This window comes from Martes martes (genome assembly GCF_963455335.1).
Source record: "Martes martes genome assembly, chromosome: 17".
NCBI classification, from domain to species: Eukaryota; Metazoa; Chordata; class Mammalia; order Carnivora; family Mustelidae; genus Martes; species Martes martes.
Genome location: NC_137905.1, coordinates 14,358,114 through 14,380,505, shown reverse-complemented (window position 1 = coordinate 14,380,505; position 22,392 = coordinate 14,358,114). Strand labels below are relative to the sequence as shown.

Sequence of the window (22,392 nt, the reverse complement as noted above, 5' to 3'; positions counted from 1 at the left end):
ATTTTACTAGTTAACAATTATGTTGGAGACTTAAACGCCTAAAAGAAATGTAAAGATTTTTCTCTTCTGAGATTCTGACAGCAGAACTTGGCCCCTCCCACAAAGGTCCGTGGCCCCTAGGTCTCGGTCACATTAAATGCCTTGGGGGTCGAAAAAACCGCGAATTGTAGGGGGAACCAAGGGAAGAGGGTTTGGGTTGGGGGAGAGACTAAGGTAGGGCTAAGGCGAGGGGGAGCCTGCGGTGGAGCTGTGGTTGGGGGATGTGGGTTTTGTGGCTAAACTCAACGGTGGGGTAAAAAAACAGTATCTGAGGTGACTGTCAGGTCCAGGAAAGGATAGGGGAGCTGAGGGGCTAACCTGGATGAAGAAAGACCGAAGAGGAGGCGAAGCTGCGTGGTCCCCGGGGCGCGAGGATGGAGGCGAGGCCCCCCTCACACGTCTGTGATTGGATGCTCCCTTAAGTCCCGCCTCCCCAGACCCCCTCTCCCCTCTAGCCCCGCCCACGCCGCCGGGCGCGCGCCTGGGGAGCGGGGAGGGGGACCAGCCCTCAGAAGGGGGAGGGGGAGAGGAGAGGCTCGTGCACGCGCCCCACTGGCTGCGGGTGCGCGACCAGCGCGCTCCCGCCGCCCGCGTCGCCATCTTTTCCCCCTCCGTCTGTCTGTCTGCCGTTGGCTTTGTCCGTCTGCAGCGCCGCCCCTCGGCTCCCCGCCACCGGCTTGGCTCGAAGCCGCCCTCCGCCTGCCGGGGCTCAGTCCCGGAGAGCCCCGGCCCGGCCAGCCAGAGCTGCGGTCCGGGGCCCATTGTCCGGCGGTCCGTCTGTCCGGAGGCGGGGCCCACGGACGCGGAGCGCCGCAGAGCGCCGAGGCGCCGGGTAAAAAGAACCCCGTCTCCTTCCCTCCTGGGTTAGGCTGAGGATGCAGGGGCTCCTCGCCCTCCCCCTTGTTGCCGGCTGTCGGTCCTTTTGTCTGTGTCTGGGGAGGGGGCTCCGGCTTGCTCTGGCCGGGGGGCGGGGGCAGCCCAGGCGCGGACGCTCGTTCAGCGCCGGGTTGCTGAGACGAGGCCGGACCCGGCTGGCTCACCACCGGCCGTTCCTCTTTCAGTCCCTCTGGCGCTCTTGGGCGCGGGAGGGGCGTCCGCGCCGCCGCCCTCCCGCGGTGGGCCCAGGTCGGGCAGGGCCGGGCACAGCCGGGGCGGCCCCGGCGTCTGACAGGCTGGGGTGGAGCCGGGGGAGGGGGAGGATGGGCGTGGGAGTGCAGACCCGGGTGTCAGTCCCGCGTCGCGGTCTCGCAGAACGGCTTCTAAATTTAGATTTCTGAGAAGACTGTGTCGTCTGAGGGTTTGTCTGAGCCGCCTCGGAAGACCTCTGGCTTTTGTCGATAATTCCTGGGAATCTACCTGTGCTCATGCTTGGAGAAGCCAAAAGGACCATCTCGGTACACATGCTCCAGACCAAAGAAAGTGGGAACAGGGTCAGTGAGGCAGCTACGTGACCGGCTTTCTTGTCCTCTCCCTTTTGGCAGATAAAAATCACTGGGATTCAGGCGAGTTTACTTTGCTCCGTGGGAACTGCACCAGAGCTGGAGGTGGGAGTGCACCCTCTTTTTTTAAAGATTGGATTTCACCTGTTTTTTTCATGCTCAAGTCTGTGGTGTGTTCTGGAAGCTGCAACCTAACACCTGTGAGAGAGCAGGGACAATGTTAAGGGGAGATGTTGGCCCCCCTCCAAAGGACTCATAACCTCGGTCTAAAGACAAATTTTCCTTCCTTTTTACATGGAACCCCTTGTAAACCTGCATCTCACCGTTTACCTTTCTTCCTGTCCCGTTTTTTCTTCCAGATGGTGATGTTCAGGCGGCTCTCCATTTACATTTTTGTGTTGGTTTTAGATTCGGGTTTGGGAACTGAGGCAGTGTTAAAAGTAAAACTGAATGCGTGATCTTTAAGGCAATGTGTCTATGAATTTTAGCTTTTACTGCCTATAAAACTGTTGTCTAACTTCTGAGATCTTGCTGTATAGTCAAGAATGCACTTACATTGCCGCTTATGTGTGTATTTTCTTTTTTTTTTTTTATATTTTCTAGAGTCCACGACTCCACGGGCTTTCTTTTTTTGAGGGAGGAAGGGGTGTTTTCCTGTTTTTTCCCTTAATCCCTCAGGTGTGAAGTCCCATTGGGTACCATCTGGTCAGTTCCCCATTCGGCCACTAGGAGGATTGTGAAGTGGAGTGGACACTGCCTATTTATGCAGATACTCATCTGTGTTTCTGACTTGTAGCTTTAGTATTGAACTGTTACCTCACCAAGATGATCTGAATTGAGCCTGTCTCAAGTTATTTGGTCTTCATTTGGAAGGATCGTCATTACTTTTATCTCAGTTTCAATTTCTAATCTTGATGAAGAGAGAAAATTTAAAGATTAGTTAATATTTCATTTTTTCCCTTATATAATAGAGAGGTGTAGCTCTGCAAATTTTAGGAAAAAATGATAGACAATCTGCATTTTATTCAACTTTCTACTTTGTGATTCCACAGAGTTATAGGAAAAGACCCAAAGTGAATATGCCTTCACTGCTTCCATTAATAAAGTAACTACGTGATTAGAAAGAAATGGCCTAGGCAGACAAAACTTAGAACAGGAATACATACTGCCCTCTAACTAGTTAACATTGATTTTTACTGTATGCATTTGAAGCTGGGGTTGTTGGTTGGTTTTTTTTGTTGCTGTTGTTGTTGTTGTTTAATTTAAGGTCTGAAAAAGAACTATGTTTGATATGCAGATATGATAGAAGACTGCCCGAAAGCTGCTTCCTTTGCCACTTCCTGTGGAGGCCTGTCTTTGCCATTTGCGGTTTCTTTCTTCTTTTGGTAAGGGGAGGCAGGATCTGATTACAGGTCTGAGGTCCTTTCTAGCTACGCTGAGGAGTTAGTTGGCATAACTGGAGATGAGTCTTCACTAACTGCAGTGCAAAGTATAGTTAGCAGTGCTTCTCATAAGGCCTTGTAAGGCATTGAACTACTTGTTTATTCAATGTAAGTACAGTTTGAAAATGCAGGAACTGAAAGAAAACTTAGAGGGTGATCAGATCCATATTCTTGTCTTTGGTAGGAAAGGCAGTCTCTCTTTTTAATCTGTTTATTCACTGTGCTTTCATAGAAAATTTTAGTTTTCACTACTAATCCATTTCAGACTCTCTAACAACACTTACTGCTGGGAAAGTCTTTCTTATAAACTAACCAGGAACCTCCAGGCTTAGGAGTCTGTTCCCTCCAATTTCAGGGAAGCAGATGCAGGTCTCTGCAGCACTTCTCATTTGGGGAGCTTTTCTCTTTGTTCTTCCCACTGATCTCTTGCTACATAGAGGCTGAATTGAAAGGAGGCACTAAAGTTATTAAATTTGACCGCCACTCCAAAGCATGTGAGCAGGGCCAGATTTATGTTCTACACTGGGGTGTTGAATTAGCAACAGTGTGGATGGCATCTGGCTGTTCTGGTGAGAGCTCATCTTCAACATTGGAAGCCTAATTGGTTTTAGTGCCCTGTCATCCACAGTGCTCAGCACTGTGCGTACCCCATTAGATAAAGGCTCTATTTTCCATGTTGATCTCATTTATAGATGCCTAAAATTTTGATACATTTTCGGTCTCACAGGGATGGGATGCTTTGTCACCTCCAGACAAGATAGCTTTTTGAAAAAAACATCTGGAGGCTCCCATTTGTGCAGATTGCAGGGCCTGACTTCCAGTGGGCGTATAATACGTGAGCTGCCACCCCCTTTTGCTTCCTTTTGCATTCACGGGGGTTATCCCTTTGAGCCTGCAGTGCTTCTGAAGCTGTTTGCCTGAGTTTTTTGCTTCCTGTTCTATCCTCTGACCTTGATCATGATCACTTAATAGTATTCTGGATTCCACAGATAGATTTAGAGTGGAATTCTCTAAATCCTTTGAAGGAGTCCCCTCTTAAACTTCTTGGGATCTTGATGTTGTGCTAGAGATCTATTCATTCCTTTCTTTTTAAATTCTATTATTTATAACTGGTGAGTTTTATATGCTCAATAACTATTTTTTAAAGTCTTCTTTTATTTTAATTTTGTCTAATTTCTGGAAGAAATGACATGTGCTAACAATATCCTTTTTATTATAGGTCAGCATCCTGCAAGGAGGTAGTAACATATCCAGTTGTGAAACTGGGAAAGGCCAGAGCTCTCAGATCAGGGAAACATGTCCCGTCGGAAACAGACAAATCCGAATAAAGTTCACTGTGAGTACTGGGTTTTGTCTTCTGGAACCTGGGTACATTAAGGGTTGAAATGAGAGAGTCATCTGAATTTAAGTGAAAGGCTCACAGTAGTTTGTGAAGGAAAATAGGGTTAAAGAGTTTGAACAAGATTTTAAAATGTGGTTGCTGGAGGTGTTAGAAACCTGTTTTAGTAGGTGTACTTGATCATATTAACAAACATTTATAGGATATCTGTACAAAGCCTTGTGCTAGATGCCAGGGCTATAAAACAATGTAAGGATATATAAGGCTATAATGTAGCCACAGATACGTAAAATAATATCTAAAAACACAAGATAGTATATGCTGAGTGCCATATAGGGGTGCTGTAGACTGTGTGTACGACAGAAGTTAAGGGGAGAGAGTGAGTTCCATGGACTGAGGAAGGAGGGAATGCTTTGTGGAAGAGGCCCTAGACTGTGAACTTGAACTGGGCCTTAAGAAGGTAGGAAGTGGACTTTTTGAGACTGACGCGCTACCTACTGCGCTAACGAGGCACCTGGAAGTGGACTTTTTAAAAAAGGAAGAAGGAAGAGATAAAATCAGTAGGGGAAATCATGTGAGCAAAGATATAAGGGAGAATGCACAGGGGCGCCTGGATGGCTCAGTGGGCTAAGCATCTGATTCTTGATTTTGGCTTGGTTGTGATCTTAGGTCATGAGATTGAGCCCTACACTGGGCTCCATGCTCAGCTTGGAGTCTGCTTGGAATTCTCTCTTCTCCCTCTGCCCCTCCCTCCACTTGCACTTGTGTTCCCTGTGTCTCTTTTTCTCTAAAATAAATAAATAAAATCTTAAAAAAAAAAAAAAAAGAAGAAGGGATGCATATGTTCAGGCGATAAGGAGACTTTGTATGAAGCAGAAGTTTTATTTATCCAGATGTCATAGGACACAAGATGAGGTTGGAGATATTAAATTCTATATTGTAGAGGCCTGAAGACCAGTCCAAGTTCATACTATATACTGTGGACTATAGGGAGGTACTGAAGGTTTTCGAGCAGAGCATGTGGATTGACATTTAGAATGTAGTGTTTTAGGGACTATGAAGCAGAATATGGGATGAATCACATGAGAGAAAGACTAGTAACAGGAAAACCAGGTATGCATTATTGTCTTGCATTGTTTCTCACCAGTTTTATATGTGTGTTTTATTTCATCAATTAGACTACAGAATTCTAGAAAGAGACTATGTCCTTTTTTTATTTCCTGCTATTCCTCTCTACTTCTAGCACTGCTTATAATAGAGGATATTCAAAACTGTTTCTTTAACAATATAACTATGCAGATTTGATGGAATTAACCAATTTCCTATGATCTGGGCAGATGAGCATCCTCACCCAAATGTTTTTAAAAGAGCTAAATAGCACCCTATTATTATGGAGGACTGACTAAAAAAGGTACAGCAACATCTGAAGAGAATTCAGTGGCATGATTACGACAGGTTTTTTCTTGAGGAAAGAACTCTACATATGGGAGAATACATTAGTCAAGGAGTTTAAGATAAGAGGATTAAAATTTATTAAAAACACACCGGATGTCAGGTACTATGTACCTTATTGGGTAATTTCAAGAGAGAGAGGAAACAGTTCGAACAGAGGAATTAGGAGGACTTTAACATTGTATAGGTTAATGAGATTAGGGTGGCAGACCTCCATATACAATAATTCTTCAACTTAAGTCTTGGGAAGGTTTTATAAGAGAACAAGTCTGATGTTTCTAGGAGTATATTCTGGAATAGGTGGCAGTGGAAGTCTGCTTTAATACAAAGGTGAATGAGTGGTTTAGGCAGGGCTTAGAAATTGCTGCTACAACAGTGGAAATGTGGTAGGCCTGAATGTGAGGATTGTCAAGAGCAGTATCTCTAGCCTAGGTAATCCAACCCAGAAGTTTAGGAGGATAGTCTTCTCTCTGGCTGAAAATGAGTATTAATAAGAGACACAGATGTGACCCCAAGAAGGCAGGGCAGGAAAGGTACTTTTAGCAGAGATGAGGTGTTGACAAATAAGGCAGTCACAGGAGTTGGGCATTTACCTGTAAATGCACCTGTCCAAAAAGACTTGGTTAGATTTAAGGCGAGTAGCTGGTGGACATGATGGCATGATTGTGATGAGGCCAGGAGAAGCCAGTGAAGGCCCGTATGGTCCGTGCCTGTGTCCACAGAGCTTACATCTGACCGCTGACTCTATTCCCACCATAGCCGAATGCAGGATGAGCTGGTATTAGGTCAGAAAACAGAGGGACACACAGGCCATGGAGAAGAGAGTATCACACATACACAATGGCAGAAATACCATTTCCAGAATGAGTGAACAGTGTATTGTGGCAGAGTGGGTGGAACTGTGCGGGCTCTGTGCTGGGGACCATTAGAGGGCTGTGAACAGAAATGTTCACATGCAACTAAAAAGCAGACCCCCAGGGAAGGGCTGTGATGCATTTGGGTAGGGAACCGTGGAGGCTTCTCAAGTAATGGACTAAGCCTGACTAAAGAAGAAAAGACACTGAGGTTTGCTGGTGTCTCAGGACTTTCTACCTAATGACTATGCAGGGACTGAAGCCAATCCTACCTTTTTCAAAAGGGCATCTTCTCATTGCCCATGACAATAATGGCAAGTAGGAATAGGTAAATTCAGTCTTCTGGCCACTGGAGTCTCCTATTTCCTTGCAGTGAAATGGAACCAGTCGAATGTATTGAATTTAATGCTGCTCATCTATTTAAAGTAAATGGAATGGACTCAAGGTCTGGGAGGCGAGAATGTCTGCACAAGCTTTGCTGAAATGTTAAAGCCAGTCGGCACTTGAGTAGAGTAATGGCTGAGCTCCATTACATCTGCCTTCTGGGAAGGAGATTGTGTGGCATGAAGCTCAAAGCCCGCCTCAAAGAATGTATTAAGAATCCCACTGCTGCAGCCTGACAGCATTTGTCAGATCCACTTTAGAAGCCAACGGGCAGGCTGCACTGACAGTTACTCGGCTTTCCTCAGGACTGTCTCTGTATCTAAATTACTGTCATGATTTCTCCTTTCCCCAGAAACATCCAGGCATACTCGTGTATAGTTTGTTCAGTTCATTAACAGATTTGACACAGAGCTTTCTGAATAAAAGCCCAGAATTGTTAGTCTCAGAGAAACTGTGGATGGACTGTTAGACCTTCCTCATCTCACCTCCTTCTGAGTACAAGTTTCTGTTAGCTGTTTCTAGAGAGGTTGAAAATAGAGTCCCTTGTACACTCTCATTTGGTGTTTATGCCAAGCAAACCACTAAGAAAAGGAAAATTTTTTTTTTCCTTAAGAAAAACTTTTTCTTCAGACACTTTTGTTTTCAGATTGCAAAGTACAAACAAAACTAAAAACTTTGAACTTCAGTAAAGGCTTCTCGGCTTTTACAGACAAGTAGGAAAAAAAGCCTTTAAAGTCCCTTCTCTTCCAAAAAGCACAACTTGTTTTGTCCTTGTTCGTTCTGTCAGCATCCTTGTGAGGTAAATGGCTGTGTTCCCAGCATGTGGTAGCACCTTAGGTTTTAGAGACTGTCAGCTGGAATGGAATCCTAAGCTCCTCATTCCCAAGATTAGCTCATTTTTTTCTTAATATGACATCTGCTCTCTTAGAATTTTTTTCAGCTGCTTTGCTTTTCTTAATTTTAGTCAGCCAGAAATTGCATTTATTTAATTGCACCAAGGACTCAATACAGAGAATTGTAAAATCTTTGCCTTTCTAGTAACTTTCATCCCAGGCTTCTTGTCTGTTCTACAGACTTGCTAGAATGGCCTTGTTCTTGTCTGGTCTGAAAAACCTTAACCAAATCAAACAGTGTTTTGATTTCATACCCCACCCCCTGCCAAAAAAAAGAGAGAGCTAGCACCTTCATTTTTACTGTAGAGCTTAGATGACTTGTTCTCAACTATTAATAGACAAATAAATACCCATGTTAAATAAGATGGTTGCCCTACATTAATATCTAGAGACCTGAGGTTTTTTTTAACCTACTCCAATAGTCTCAAGATAGAAGGAAATAATAATTCAGCATTATAAAAGCAGGCAATTATGTAACACTTCTTAAGCACCTGTATCTCTATGGATCCCATTTGACTTGAGTTATTATGACATACTTTTAGGTATGTAAAAGGTATCACTATCTTTTTATGAAAGGATAATTCTGGAGAGTGGGATTTAGAGCTTAGGTAAATAGTGACTACTGGAGGATCATTCATGTACCTTCTCCTATGAGATAAGCCAAAATCACTTTTCTAATGATTTTTATATATTTTGCTTTATATTGATAGGAATAGCCCTAAGGAATAAAGTTTCCATTGGCCTTTGTAAGTCAGGAATAGAACCAAATAGAAGAGCACAGTTTTTCTTTCCAAACGCCAAAAAGGAATAACAGAATTAATTTATTCCAACAATCCTAAGTGAGATTGCCAGCAAAAGTCCTAGATAGGGACATCTTCTAGATAGACTCTTCTCTGTTCTGTGAAGGCCTAAATATTAGACAACATCAATAGACAAAAATGTTGAGCTCAAGTTTGTGGGTCTAAACTGAATTACTAGTTGATCTGGAAAGTCATACTTTTAGATGCCCTTCTACTAATCCAATGGTAATTACCATTGGTAATTAAGGGGGGAAAAAAGTATTCTTCATATGTTATAAACCTAGTTTGTTTCCAAGTAGGTTTCTTTAGAGATGAGAAGTGTCACTGATGAGAATGGTCTGCCCCTTGATAATTATCTGCTGGTATATAATGTGTCCCTTAGGGCCATTTCTGCCCATAGTTTCCACGTCCGGAAGCACGCATCTATCCAAAAGAATTCAGTAACTAGTCCACTTGGCCATGGCCTTGTGGTTACGGTACAACCACCATGAAGAAAAGTATTTTTCTTCTGCAAAAAGAATGAGGAGGTGCTATAATAGAATTCACTATTTGCCTTCTCTAGCAGTAATTTATGCCCGGTTTGTGATTGTGATGTTTTTAAAATGGACTTAAAGCTGCTTATTTTTCTTTTACTGGAGGGCTTTGTGGCTAGAAGTTCACTTGAACCCTCAACACCTCTACTCCCACTCACAGTATTGATCAGAGTAGCCCCAGCATGGTAACTTACCACAGGGTATCAGAACCATCAAAATGATAGGTCCCTTTGTCAATTACTGGCCCTGAGAATGTTACTTTGGTATTTGAGGTGTAGCATCAGAGTCTTATGGTACAAAGGTAACATTATCGCTATGATCAGAACCATTCTTCTCACAGAGATAAGTGTTTGTTTTCAGCAGAATCATTCTGGTGAACCATCTAACCTCACATCTCTGCTTGAAAGCAGTTTAAAATATGGATTTTAGAGCTGTACAGACCTGGGTTCAAATACTTTGCTTTCCTGTAAACCTGAGTTTTCTCTTACATAAAGTATGGGTAGGAAGAATACCTAACACATAGAGTTTTGCAGAGAATCTTTAAGACAGAAATTATAAAGCACTTAACATAGAGCCTGGAACTAGGACAAACCAAATAGTAATTATTAGTGTTTAACACTTAGCATATGGATGCTCACTGAATTTTTGCTGAACAAATGCCTAAAGTGAATCACATGAAGCCTACTTCATGTCAGTTCTTTCATTGCCCAAGGACTTATAACACAAGTCAACTGACCATTTCTCCTACCTCATTGTATCCTGTCTTGGAATCCGAGCCTGTTTACTTTCCTTTCTCTCCATTAAGAAAGCGCCTGGCCTATTGTCAGACATTTCACTAGGGCTTTTTATTAGTCTCTCTTGGTGGCTGGAGAATGGGGACTGTAGTTTCCACTCTGACTGAGATAATGGAAACCTCGAGAAACCCAATTCTCTTTTCTGCTTCTGCCTGACCTCTTGGAAATAAAAGAGCACTTAAATGTTAACTCTTCAACAACCACACAGATTCTAGGCAGAGTTCATTGAAACTAAATGCATAACCAAGGACAGGTCCAGGGCTTTTGGATATTCCATACAAAAAAAGAAAACAGACCACATTGACCAAGGAAACTAATAAAATATTGTTGCAAATTGGTTGCCGTCTTTCAGGGAGTTTGTTCCTCAGCAAAAATGAGTTCATGTATTACCTGTTCTTTTAATCTCCTATTCAGCCAGTTGTTGATTTGCTTGTGGTTAATTCTGACAGACACAGAAGTAGAGTCAAGGAAGAACTTCCAGAGCATGCCTTGGAAAGAAGATGGCTGAATATGAGATTAGAGAGATTGTTATTGGAAGGGTTAGTTGAAGCACTTGTTTGTAGTCAGAGCTAGACACTGAGCCAGGGCCATAGTGTTAGTATACTAAGAATCAGAGATTGTGCCCAGATTTGTTGCCCTATCTTTATCATCCTATCACTTTGCCTCTTCTGCCTCTCTCGCCAATCCTGATGGAAGGTTATAAATGGAATTGAGATTCTGAAGTTAAATTTGTAAAGTAGAAATTGATTACCTTTTGAAAGGAGTCAAGATTAGGAGGATTTAAGCAAGTGATGCTTTCTAGAGCATCTGGCTTACTGCCCAGGAAGAGTAGCAGTGCCCAGAACTCCAGGAGGCGGCAAGCTGACTTAGTGATGGATGACCCCACCATGGGGTACCTGCCTGTCTCCTACCTTTGAATGGTCTGACTTTCCAACCAGCTTCCCTGGGGATACATGCTGCCCAGCTGGTGGCCTGACTATTTTTCCTTGTGACCACCAGGGGATCAAGTATTTGCTGGGCTAGAAGAGCAAGCCCGCCAGGCGATGATGAAAACTGATTTTCCTGGAGACCTTGGCAGTCAGCGACAAGCTATCCAACAACTAAGAGATCAGGACTCCAGTAGCAGTGAGTTCTGCACCTTCTGGTAATGACTCAGGGCAATGGGAGAAGAATTATCAGAGTGTGTGTGCTCTGGGGATTGTGCATGGGGGTTGGGAGGAAGATATGAAGAAGAAGATTTGTGGATCCTCAGTGTTCCCAAAGATGTTCTAAGGTGTATGAGCATATGCTTGTCCAGAGAGAGGACAGGTTTAGTATTATTTTTTTTTTTAACTCATGGACTGCTTACTTGGTGCAGTACCATACAGAGATAGGTTTGTGATGACTGTGATAGACAGGGGCATAGGGATTATTAGTGCTCAATCTGTCCCTGAGTTAGGTCAACTGAAAAGAATCTCTGTCTCCTAGAATCTATTTACTTATAATTAACAAAATGTAAGAGTGGCATTAATGAAATTTTTGCTTGAGATTTCATTATAATGTTATATAAGAGGATTTCCTTACCAATGAGATTATGCATCATATAAAGTGCTGAAGTCCAAGTCAGAGCACCTGGCTGGCTCGGTAGAACAGGCAGCTCTTGATCTTGGAGCTGTGAGTTTGAGCCCCACAGTGGGTACAGAGATTACTTTAGGAAAAAAAAAATTTTTTTAATGGAATTTTTAGAAAGGAGTAAAATGTTAAAGTCAAAGTCTTCCCACACCAAGTCCTAAGTAAATCCCTGGAAAGAGATGGAAAAGACAGTGGCTGGTAACTAGCTGAGCCTCACAGATCATCTGTTCCGTGAGCTGCCTGAACAAACACATTTTGAGATGTGTCATTTCCTAGGATGATCTCCTTACTTTACTAATCACATCCATCTGATATTGGTTGGTATTACTGTCAATTCAGAGTGACATTTTTAAATTTTTCTCCACATTTGGGATTGAAGAATAAAGAAGGAAAGAATTCAGCACCTTCTAGGAACTACAGTTTCCACTCTAAGTAATAACTTAGCAACAAAAAAACAATAATAATTTAGCATCTAATAGCAAAGAAAAATGAACCAAAGATTTCTAGAAAACCTGTGGGAGCTACCAGTTTGAGTAACAGGATAGGAATGGCAACATCTATAAAGTCTAATAGGCTTCCATTCTGGAAAAGCTGCATCGTCCCTCTAGATGGCATACTTATTTTGTAAACATCATTTTAGTAGAGATATGTTTGAATTTTTTCATCACTCATGTAATGTGTCTGATACAATGTTGTCTTACTAAGTTTACAAATATTCCAAATAAACTGGTGAGAAAATATGGTATGATTTAATCTGTTCCAGTCCTTCATTATTCATATAAATTCAGATGAAAGCATTGGGCTAGGGAATAAGGCATACAGGGCCCAAATCCAGTCCACCAAACAAGTAGAATATCTAATAGAGACATATGTAACTACTAGCAGATGATTTGGTTAGATTTTCTTATGAAGAAAAGGAATGTAATCAGTTTTGCCTAGATGCTGGTGGATTTCAGAATTACACAAGGTAGTAGTAGAGAGAAGACAAGAAGCATTAGTTAGCTGGGAAAGCTGAGTCTCACAGGTGAAAGTCTACCTTGTATTTCTCTTGCTCATAGTCAGGCCCAGGAATCCAGGATCTTAGTGTGGTTGGGTTGGGGCTGGAGTCTCACAGCTTACCTAGACTTGGCTCTTCTTGTGATCTTCAAGGTACTAGCACTTCTTTTTTCCCCTTTTAGAAATTCCCTTTTTTATTGTGTTTTTTTTTTTAATCTTTCCCCTACCATTTTATAAGTAATAGGGGAAAATATCAGCCCACAAAAACCTTGCAGATTCCCCCAGTCACAGGCAGACCACTCCCCCATAGCCACATCCTACCCCCTAAATGAAAACAAACTCAATTCTTACTTTAGTCACAAGAAATTATATTTCATCCTAAAGAATGACCTGTTCCCTTCACTTAATACAGTCAGTTATCTGTCAGGTAATCCAGAGAACCAACAGAAACAGTGGATTTATTTAGCCTAGAATTCTGAGTTTCTAGCAGAGTAAGAACACCCTGAGTCAGGTAGCACAACAAATGGCCTAAGGTTGGTTGCTGTGCTCTTTTTTCCACTGGACTGAACAAACCTTTCCCTATAAGGTGACATCACTACTACCTCCTTTCTTGATAAGAGAAAGAAAAAAATTTGTTGGTTTTTCTCTTAAGTGTGCCTTAGGGTTTGTTGGGAGAGAAAGGATTAGTGGGACTCAGAATAGAATAGTACATGTGATGGCACTGGAAAAACTGTACAGGGGGGTTATGGAGAAAAGTAAGTAATAGAATCAGTGAGAAGTGTGGGTAAGGCAGAGTTGGTGTGTTGTGGGAATGAGCATGGTGTGAGGTGCGTGGGAGGTGTGATTTCAAGTATGAGATGTTTGGGAATCGTGTAAGAATTATTTTTAGGATAACGTACAGGGCCCAGTAACTGTTGTCTAATGCAATTTTGCCTGAGATTTCCTCTTTTAATGTAAATGGCATTATAAACAATAGCTATAGCTCTTCCACCAACATGATTTGTACCCAGCTATACCAACTATACATTGATACAAACTCCATTATGGAAGACTTGAATATGTTTTCCATTATAGCTACAAACTCTAAGATGGAAAGCAACTCAAGATGTATTCATGCAAAAATCAGAACAAGTGACCAATTTGTATGTTCCAGGTGACAGTGAGGGTGATGAAGAGGAGACCACACAAGATGAAGTCTCTTCCCACACATCAGAGGAAGATGGAGGGGTGGTCAAAGTGGAAAAAGAGTTAGAAAATACGGAACAGCCTGTTGGTGGGAATGAAGTGGCAGAGCATGAGGCAAGTGACAACAGCTCCCGAATTCAGGACCCCCAACCCTTCTACTTGGCTCTGATGTGTTTGATCCACAGTAACGATCTTGCCTCTGGTGGTCTCCTAGGCCTTCATGTGAAGACTTTCTTCCTTCACAGCTCCATTTACCCAAACCCCACACACAGCTCTCATCACACCAGCTTTCCTATCCTTCCACGTATCACTAACCCAGGTACAGCTTCCCCACTTCTTTCCAGACAGAATATCCACTTTTACAAGACTATCAGCCGACTTCTGAAGTGTACTCTTAAATATGCTTGCAAATATAAGTCAGAGTGTTACCTGAGGTGCCAACTTCTCTCTAATGTGTTTCCTGAGGATTCCTGCAAGAAGCACAGCAGGAGGAAAGCTAATCTTCTCTCTGCAGAGTTTACTGTGGGGAGTGGGGGATAGATCAACTCTCTTAGGGCTGCCCTGTGTCCTCAGGGCAGGAAGCCTTGGGGAAAATAAAGATAGGAGTAAATGTGATTCCCTTTCCCTATTACTTTTCCCTTCAGTCCATAATGGGAACCTAAGAATAACATGTGATATCAGGTTGTGTTCCTTTTAACAGGACACCCTGTTAAAAGAAGTAGGGGCAGGGCAAAGAGTGGTAAACAGTCTTAATGAATTGCCTACTTGTTGAATTGCAGGTCACAGGGAACTTGAATTCTGACCCCTTACTTGGACTTTGCCAGTGTCCCCTCTGCCAGCTAGACTGTGGGAGTCGGGAGCAGCTGATTGCTCATGTGTACCAGGTATGGGCTGGGGAGCCACGCGCTCCAGAACACGAGTGCCAGCACCTTGTTTAGCCTTTGCCTCCAGCTCCCAGGGGAACCTTGGGTTGTTGCTTCCAGTGAGACTCCACTCTAGTCCCCAGAACGTTTTAAAGAATAAGTGGAATGTGTTAGGTAAACCTGTTCTGGGTTCCCAGACAGACACACTCGGAAAATTAAATTTTTTTTTCCAAATTATTGAATGCACATTTGTTTATTTATTTATTGATTAGGGGTAGGTGGAGCAGGGGCAGAGGAGGAGAGAGAATCCTAAGCAGGCTCCACACCCAGCATGGAGCCCAGTGCAGGGTGCAGGGTTTGATCTCACAACCCTGAGATCATGACCTGAGCCGAAATCAAGAGTCAGACCCTTAACCCACTGAGCCACCCAGGTGCTTCAATGCATATTTTAAATAGTGAAATAGAAACTAACGTCTGTTAATAATGAGGGCTTGTTTTAAAGAAGAAAAAATGAGTTAACATAAATGTTTCTATAATACTAGAAAAAGTATAAATGAGGGGATCAGAAGAACACAAGCTTTTTGTGCTCTTTTCTTCTCTGATCCAGTCGCAGAGCACCTTTGCCTTGTGATCTGTATTAGAAAGGCGTTAGCACACATGGCAGCCTGGGTTTTACATAGTTGGTTCATGAAGGGAAGCCTTTCTTTAGAAGATTGTTTTTCAGAGGATTTAAGAAAAGGCAGGACAAAATGCTTTTGGATACCAGTCTTCCTAGCCAGCTTCTACACTTGGCCTTCATTGCTCCCTTAATATGCACCTGTACCTGCACAGTGTGAGGCTACAGACAGAAATTATCCCAACCATGAATTCTTTGCAGGTTTTGAAGAGGGCTCTGGCTCTGGAGCTCTGTTGTTTACAAGCCAGCCACATGTTCCAGAATATAGTCAAAACTCTAATGAAATCTGAACAATAATCGGATTGGCCTGGCCCTTCTAAAGGGCCGTTAACAGAAGAGACTCTTACTTTTCCAGGTGCTAAGCAGGGAGAATAGTTGCAAATCCCTTGTTCTGAGACTAAGGAAAAGGGACATTTCCCAGAGAGCAGTTTCTAAGTGGGTGTAGATTACCTTAAAGGAAGCCTGAGCTGACAGATGAAGGCTCTGTTTTACAGCACACTGCGGCAGTGGTGAGCGCCAAGAGCTACATGTGTCCTGTCTGTGGCCGGGCCCTAAGCTCCCCAGGGTCCTTGGGTCGTCATCTCCTAATCCACTCGGAGGACCAGAGGTCTAACTGTGCTGTGTGTGGAGCCCGTTTTACCAGCCATGCCACGTTTAACAGGTTAGCTGGTCACCTAACCCCTTTGCTCTGGGAACAAATTACTGGGTGTGGGTTCTGCTTTCCCAAATCAAAAGAAAGGCTAGAGATAGGTAATGCAAAGGTGACGGACTCTGGAAATACAAGTAATGAAGCCAATAAATATATCCGTTCCATTAGATATCCCCAAAGGGCAATGGATTCTCATTTCTTTCCCTATTAGAGTAATATTTTCACCTACAAAGATATTGGAGGGGGGCAGTCCAATAACATTCATGATAAAGCTTGGAGAAGTTACAGGGAGCTAAAAGGCCCCTGATGTGAGGACACAGTCTGTACTGTGTCCCAGGAGGGCTGGAACTGTGTGAATTGTGGCCTAGTTAAATTTGCCTAGGATACAATGCAGAGTCGGCCAGGGCAGGAGGGGTTGGGCCAGTGGACTCCCCTAAAGGCAGCCTCTACCTCAAGAGGGACCACCATTTCCACAGTAGGACTGCCCTGCACAGCTCTTAGAAACACCACCAGCCAGTTGGAATGAACCCTGCACATTTGTGGGGGATATCTGGCAGGTGGCTCAGGCTCTAACTCCAGGAAGGCTTTAAAACTTGGTAGACCACCCAAGCCCAGAGAAGGTATGAGGTGGGGGAGGTCAGAGGTCTCCCAAGTACTCAAATCTGACCCCTAGTGGTGAACGTGGAGCAACTGGCCTAGTAGGACAAGCGTTAAGTCAGAGCTGTATACCTGAGCCTTGCTAGGAGACGCTAACAACCCAAATTTTTGTGTTCCAGTGAGAAACTCCCTGAAGTACTTAATATGGAATCCCTACCCCCAGCCCATAGTGAGGGTCCCTCCAGTGCTGAGGGGAAGGACATTGCCTTTAGCCCTCCCGTGTACCCTGCTGGAATTCTGCTTGTGTGCAACAATTGTGCTGCCTACCGTAAGCTACTGGAAGCACAGACCCCCAGCGTTCGCAAGTGGGCCCTACGCCGACAGAATGAGCCGTTGGAAGTACGGCTGCAGCGTCTGGAACGAGAGCGCACAGCGAAGAAAAGTCGGCGGGACAATGAGACCCCAGAGGAGCGGGAAGTAAGGCGCATGAGGGACCGTGAGGCCAAACGCCTGCAGCGCATGCAGGAGACAGATGAGCAGCGGGCACGCCGGCTGCAGCGGGATCGGGAGGCTATGAGGCTGAAGCGGGCCAATGAAACCCCAGAGAAGAGGCAGGCCCGGCTCATCCGGGAGCGGGAAGCCAAGCGGCTCAAGAGGAGGCTGGAGAAAATGGACATGATGTTGCGTGCTCAGTTTGGCCAGGACCCTTCTGCCATGGCAGCCTTAGCAGCCGAAATGAACTTCTTCCAGCTACCTGTGAGTGGGGTGGAGTTGGACAGCCAGCTCCTGGGCAAGATGGCCTTTGAAGAGCAGAACAGTGGCTCTCTGCACTGAACCCGCCTGCCTTCCTGCTCACCCAGGTCCACAGGGATCTGTGCTACAGCCAACTCACAAGGCCTTGTCCTTACTGCCAGAGGAAGGCCTGGGTTTGCTGCAGGTGGACCTAAGCACCTCTTGCATGTGGGAGCAGGATGATGGGGTCAGCAGGGAGCCGGATTAAGGCAGCTCTGGACAAGGGAGTAGGCACTCCAGGGAACTGGACTCCCAGCCCACTGCTGCAGGGCATGCTTATAGGACTATGGGGCCCAGTGCGGCCCACGGAGTTGTGAGGGCAAATAAATTAATTTTATCTTTACTGGCCTTTTTCTGCTTTTCTCTTCATTTCATTCTAGCAAATGAAGTGATCTAGGAGAGCCCTGGGTGAAAATTTTAGGCAGGGACTTCTGACAGACTGTCTTCTGAAGGGAGGGTGCTCCTCATTTTAGGCGGCCCAGAGATCCCTTGTTTGGGCCTTTACAGGTCAATGAGGCATAACTATGACATTAAAGAAAGAACCGATGCTAACTTTGTGGGTCCATTCCCACAACCGTAATGAAGATCAGCTATGGTCCCAAAAGCCACTTAAACGTAGCTTACCTTTTCCAAACTCGGAAGTAGACGCCTTTCCTCCTAGCTGGCATTTTCTAAAGAGATGCAGTATTCAGTCTAGGTATTGCCTACTTTTCCCAGCAGATTTCAGTTTGTCAAACTTTAAAAACTCTATCATAGATAGTAGTCACCTTCATTTAGGAATATGTTCATAGAAAACAGCTCTAATACTAAGGTCAATAGTACCGAGGAGCTCTCGTTTGAGAGAAGAGATGATCCATCTTTTTATTTATACCCCAGAGCCAAGACAGGATAACACCCATTGAGAAAAATCCAGAATTAAGGTGAGACGAGAGCTCAAGTTGACAGTGGTCAAAGCCAGAGCAAAATGACAGTTTGTATGTCTGCCAAACCAAGGAGGAGACAAGAGCTGAGGTCATTTCTAAAAAGTGTCTGTGATGGTACAGAACAAGTACAGAACTTTCCTTAGCCTGCACCAAAGATTGTGTACAGTTTAGATAATTATAGATCTTGAGGTCCAGAAGGAAGTGCCCTAGTTAACTTGTAGCCAGAAAAATAACTATGCCAGGAATGTGGACCTCTTCCAATATCATAACAAGGAAACTTGGACTCCTCTCTGACCTCCATAGGTTTAAGGCTATTTAATAGTGTTAACTGACCCCCTTCCCACCACTGAGCTACAGTTAATTCCTACCAGGCAGGCTGAAAGATTTCTGTTCTGGGAAAATAAAAATTTTAATAAGTTATTCAAAAGTACTGGACATTTGAAAGAAAGTACTTAATTGAGTCAAGTGTCTGTCTGTCACAGAGCTCCATACTGAAGTCCTACTCGGGATGCCTCAAAACGGTTGGTTGAGCACTCTCTATGTGTTAAAGATTATTCTGAGCACATTACATGGATTATCTTCTTTAATCTTCACAGCAAACTAGGAGTTAATACAAACTCAGGAGCCCAATGCCTGGATTTAAAAAGCTGAACTGTCATTTAAAAACTAACTTTGGGCAAGTTACTTAACCTCTGTCTTGGTTTCCCCAAACACAAAATGGAAATAATAGTATGAGCAACAAATGACTATCAATCTATAATTAATATATAATATATATTAATATGATATAGTTATTAATATATGTAACTTAGGATGGTTTGTGGCACCTGTTAAGTACTCAATGAATGTATCTGAGTCACACTCCTGTATCTTGAGTGTTTCACCTCTTACTACTGGCAAGCTTTCTAGTTTAGAAGCAGTAGTTTAGGAACGCCTGGGTGGTTGGCTCAGTTGGGCTTTGGCTCAGGTCATGATCCCAGGGTCCTGGGATCAACACCCGCATCAGGCTCCCTGCCCAGCAGGAAGTCTGCTTCTCCCTCTCCCACTCCCCCTGCTTGTGTTCCCTCTCTCGTTCTCTCTCTCTGTCAAATAAATAAAATCTTTTTTTTTAAGTTAAAAAAAAAAAAAGGAGTAGCTATGATTGCAGCTGATGTATTCCAACAATTTTTGGCAGCATTCCTGAGGAAAGAAAAGAATTGGAGAAAAGGCCAGAGTGAGGACATCTACAAGCCCTTGTGATTGATTGTACTATTATCTAAGTCTATAGGTAGACTTCCGGGTCACTGAAAGACACACCAACAGAATGTGCAGATCTGGTCAGAGCCCACCACATAAAGATGGGCACTATTAGCCATTACAAGCTCTCCCATGAAGGGCTTCTGTCCCCCACCCAACAGCCAATGTCTGAGGCTGGGATAAGAAGAAGGCGCAAACACCAAAAGGAAAAGCTAGTAGTTTATATAGATAGATATATAGATATATAGATATTGATATATATTGTGTTTACATAGTCCACAAGTTAAATGCAGGTATCCATAAGAAGAGCATTAACAATAAAAATACAATCTGTGTGTAGCCAAGTACAGAGACTTAAAATGGTAAAACAGCAAAAAGGATCTCACAAAAGTACAAATATACAGTACAAATTGATTTATTTAAAACAGTTACAAAAAAGCACAACAAAATAGAGATTATCCTTAGAATTATTAATGCTTTGTTAAAGATCAGGTAGGATTAGAGGGTAAGAAATGGTACTGGGTGGGGGGAGCACCTGACTAGTTCTAAGGCTTTAGATACAATGCAGTTGATTACATATTAATTCAGCCATTACATACTGGGGATAGTAGTTGGGGGATCAGTAATTTATCTACAGGGAACTCCTACACAAATCAGATCCATCCAGACCTCCCCAGTGCAGTCCTTCTTTACTCCTCAGGACCCTAAAGCCACCCGATGACAACATTCCCACTTTCCTTTCTCCACCCCATTCCCTATCCATATATTCTTCCCTCCCCTAAGGTGCTGTGCAAGCTGAGAGCAGTCTGCTCTCTGCAGCTGGAACATATACTGTTTTGGCTACAGGGATCCTGTGTGTGACTAGAAAGGTTGTAGGGGACAGCCTTATTTTAATACTTCAAGTTTGCCACGAGTACAGTCAGTCTCTTCCCAGCACAACCTGTATTCTTTCGAGTGTGAGTATCCAGCAAATGAGGGATGAACCCTGTCTTCAGCAATACCAGCAATGCACTAACCACTCACAGCTCACAACTACGTGCAAACTCCCTGTCCAGGGAGTGGGTGTAAAACCACGGTATCACCAGCTCACTCTGTGAAGAACCTCAGTCCCCGTGACAGTCATAAAGACAGAAACAAATGCTTGCAAGTTTGACAATAGGTAAAGGCACATGGGCTGCTGTCATACACACTGCAGACAGGAACCCAATTTGAGGCCATCTTCACTGCTGGGCATTTGCAGTAGAATGGCTTTGGGATCACACAGACTTTGAGTTTGCAACCTACCGGGGGAGGATCTAGGCTTAACAGAAGAACTAATAAAGAAACCTTAGTGTGAAAAGTGCATTTATTACTACTGTTCCTGCTGGGGAGGCTCAGCAGGGCAAACCGCACCACCTCTCCTCCTTCCACCCCAGGCACTGTGCATAGTCTGCAGGTAAGGAGAGAGTGCAGTCGACTCTAGCATCTCGAGGGCCAGCGTCATCCGAGGCCCAGATCAGGTTTCTGGCCCAAAGATGGACCCTAGAGTTGAAAGAGCAACTGATAGCTGCAAAGACCCAGATGCTTATTTTATTATTGCATAATGTGGGAAGCCCTCCCGAGCCCAGGGAAGCTGGACGGTGAAGGCTTCCCAGCAAAGGGCTAATAGGTTCCTGGTCAACATCCAACCTTGCACAGTCCAGCTCTTCAACTGTAGTGTACACTTCTTCCCATCTGGAAAGTACTGTAGCTTCAGTGTGGTTTAGTAAACTTAGCCCTAGGAGGCCAGCGGTCTCCCTAAAACTTAGCCTCTACCCAATTTACTTGCTCTTAAGACTGTGACCTCATCTCCATGGCCAGTTCAGTTAATCAGGTATCTTTACTCCAAAGGACCCAGGCCCTTTCCCAGTCAGCTCATGTCTACCCTTCATCTCCAGTGTGATCATTCAACTCTCCAATGTGCCTGCGTGTTGCAGGTTTAAATCAAACCACCACCCTGTTTCTCTCCTATGATGTCCACTGGTAAAAATAAAACTAAACCCCACCAAGGGGCTATTTCGGTCAAACTTCAAACCCTCTTCAGTCCCAGAATCCACGTAACTGGAGCCAGATGACCCTAACCCTAGCACGCTGACAAAGGCCCTAGCTCGGTTCCCCGTCATTTATGTTTAAAAACAGGATTTAAGATACCACAAAGGAAAACAGTTAATACATAGAAAACGCCCACTAATAAGACCTGTTTGCTTCTCCCTCAAGACAGTCAGGTGTTTGGAGCCTAAGGGCTCCGGACAAGCACTGAAGCCACATCCCTTTGGATTCACCAGCCCACCAGCAGCATTTCATACTATCCCTATTCAATATGACTTTGCTATAAAGTAACACTTGCACAGTTCAGAATGGACAGGAAGCCTGGATTTCCTCTATATGGTCAGACATGGAAGGAGAGGGAGCTATAAAGGGTAGCAGGCAGGACAGTGAGCAGACAGCAGCAGTGGCAAAGCAGCACAAGAGCAAAGCCCTTGGTGTTATGACCAACTGGGACCAAGACTGTAGAAGGGTCAGTCCAGATCTGCTAGGGCCCCTCCCCGTGGGTGTAAGTATTCACTCTGAATTCCCTTCCCCCATGCCACCACCCTCCATGCCTCCCCCCGACCCTGTGCACCATGTACATCTTGATAGGAACATCTTGATCCAAGACTTGGATGTATTATCCATTCTTTATCTGATCTCTACTCCCAAACTGATACAGGCATTGCTGGTCAGTGCGGGTTAACAGTCCTCCCTTCTATTCCTCCATTCTGGGAATTTCCTACCACTGACAAGGGAGAGGCTCTGGCCTTCTTCACATGCCCATTTCCCAAAAAGCTGACAGCTTCCCACTTCCAAATGTTCACTATCTCAAAACCACTCTTAGGT

The 22,392-nt window shown here is 44.1% G+C and overlaps 1 protein-coding gene across 5 annotated transcripts; it reads left to right on the top strand.

Moving 5' to 3' along the window:
* Positions 1-590: 590 nt before the first annotated feature.
* ZNF821 (zinc finger protein 821) lies at positions 591-17,686 on the top strand. 5 transcript variants are annotated; one of them, XM_080829575.1, is made up of 9 exons: positions 591-871; positions 1,521-1,583; positions 2,776-2,863; positions 4,140-4,256; positions 10,969-11,094; positions 13,730-13,875; positions 14,541-14,645; positions 15,795-15,961; positions 16,726-17,686. In XM_080829575.1, the coding sequence occupies exons 4-9, from the start codon at positions 4,217-4,219 to the stop codon at positions 17,378-17,380; spliced, it is 1,239 nt and encodes a 412-aa protein (XP_080685701.1). In that variant the 5' UTR covers positions 591-871; positions 1,521-1,583; positions 2,776-2,863; positions 4,140-4,216; the 3' UTR covers positions 17,381-17,686. The 5 variants fall into 5 exon arrangements, with proteins under 5 accessions (XP_080685701.1, XP_080685703.1, XP_080685702.1 ...); XM_080829574.1 differs by lacking the exon at positions 591-871 and adding an exon at positions 1,235-1,433; XM_080829577.1 differs by lacking the exon at positions 2,776-2,863 and having other exon boundaries at positions 823-871; positions 10,969-11,113.
* Positions 17,687-22,392: the final 4,706 nt, after the last annotated feature.

Bases quoted from the DNA above. Each gene is read 5' to 3' on its own strand.
- ZNF821 (XM_080829575.1), top strand. From the start codon at position 4,217: ATGTCCCGTCGGAAACAGACAAATCCGAATAAAGTTCACT. The intron at 13,876-14,540 runs GCAAGTGACAAC...GTTGAATTGCAG, and splicing joins ATGAAGTGGCAGAGCATGAG to GTCACAGGGAACTTGAATTC. The intron at 14,646-15,794 runs GTATGGGCTGGG...TCTGTTTTACAG, and splicing joins TGATTGCTCATGTGTACCAG to CACACTGCGGCAGTGGTGAG.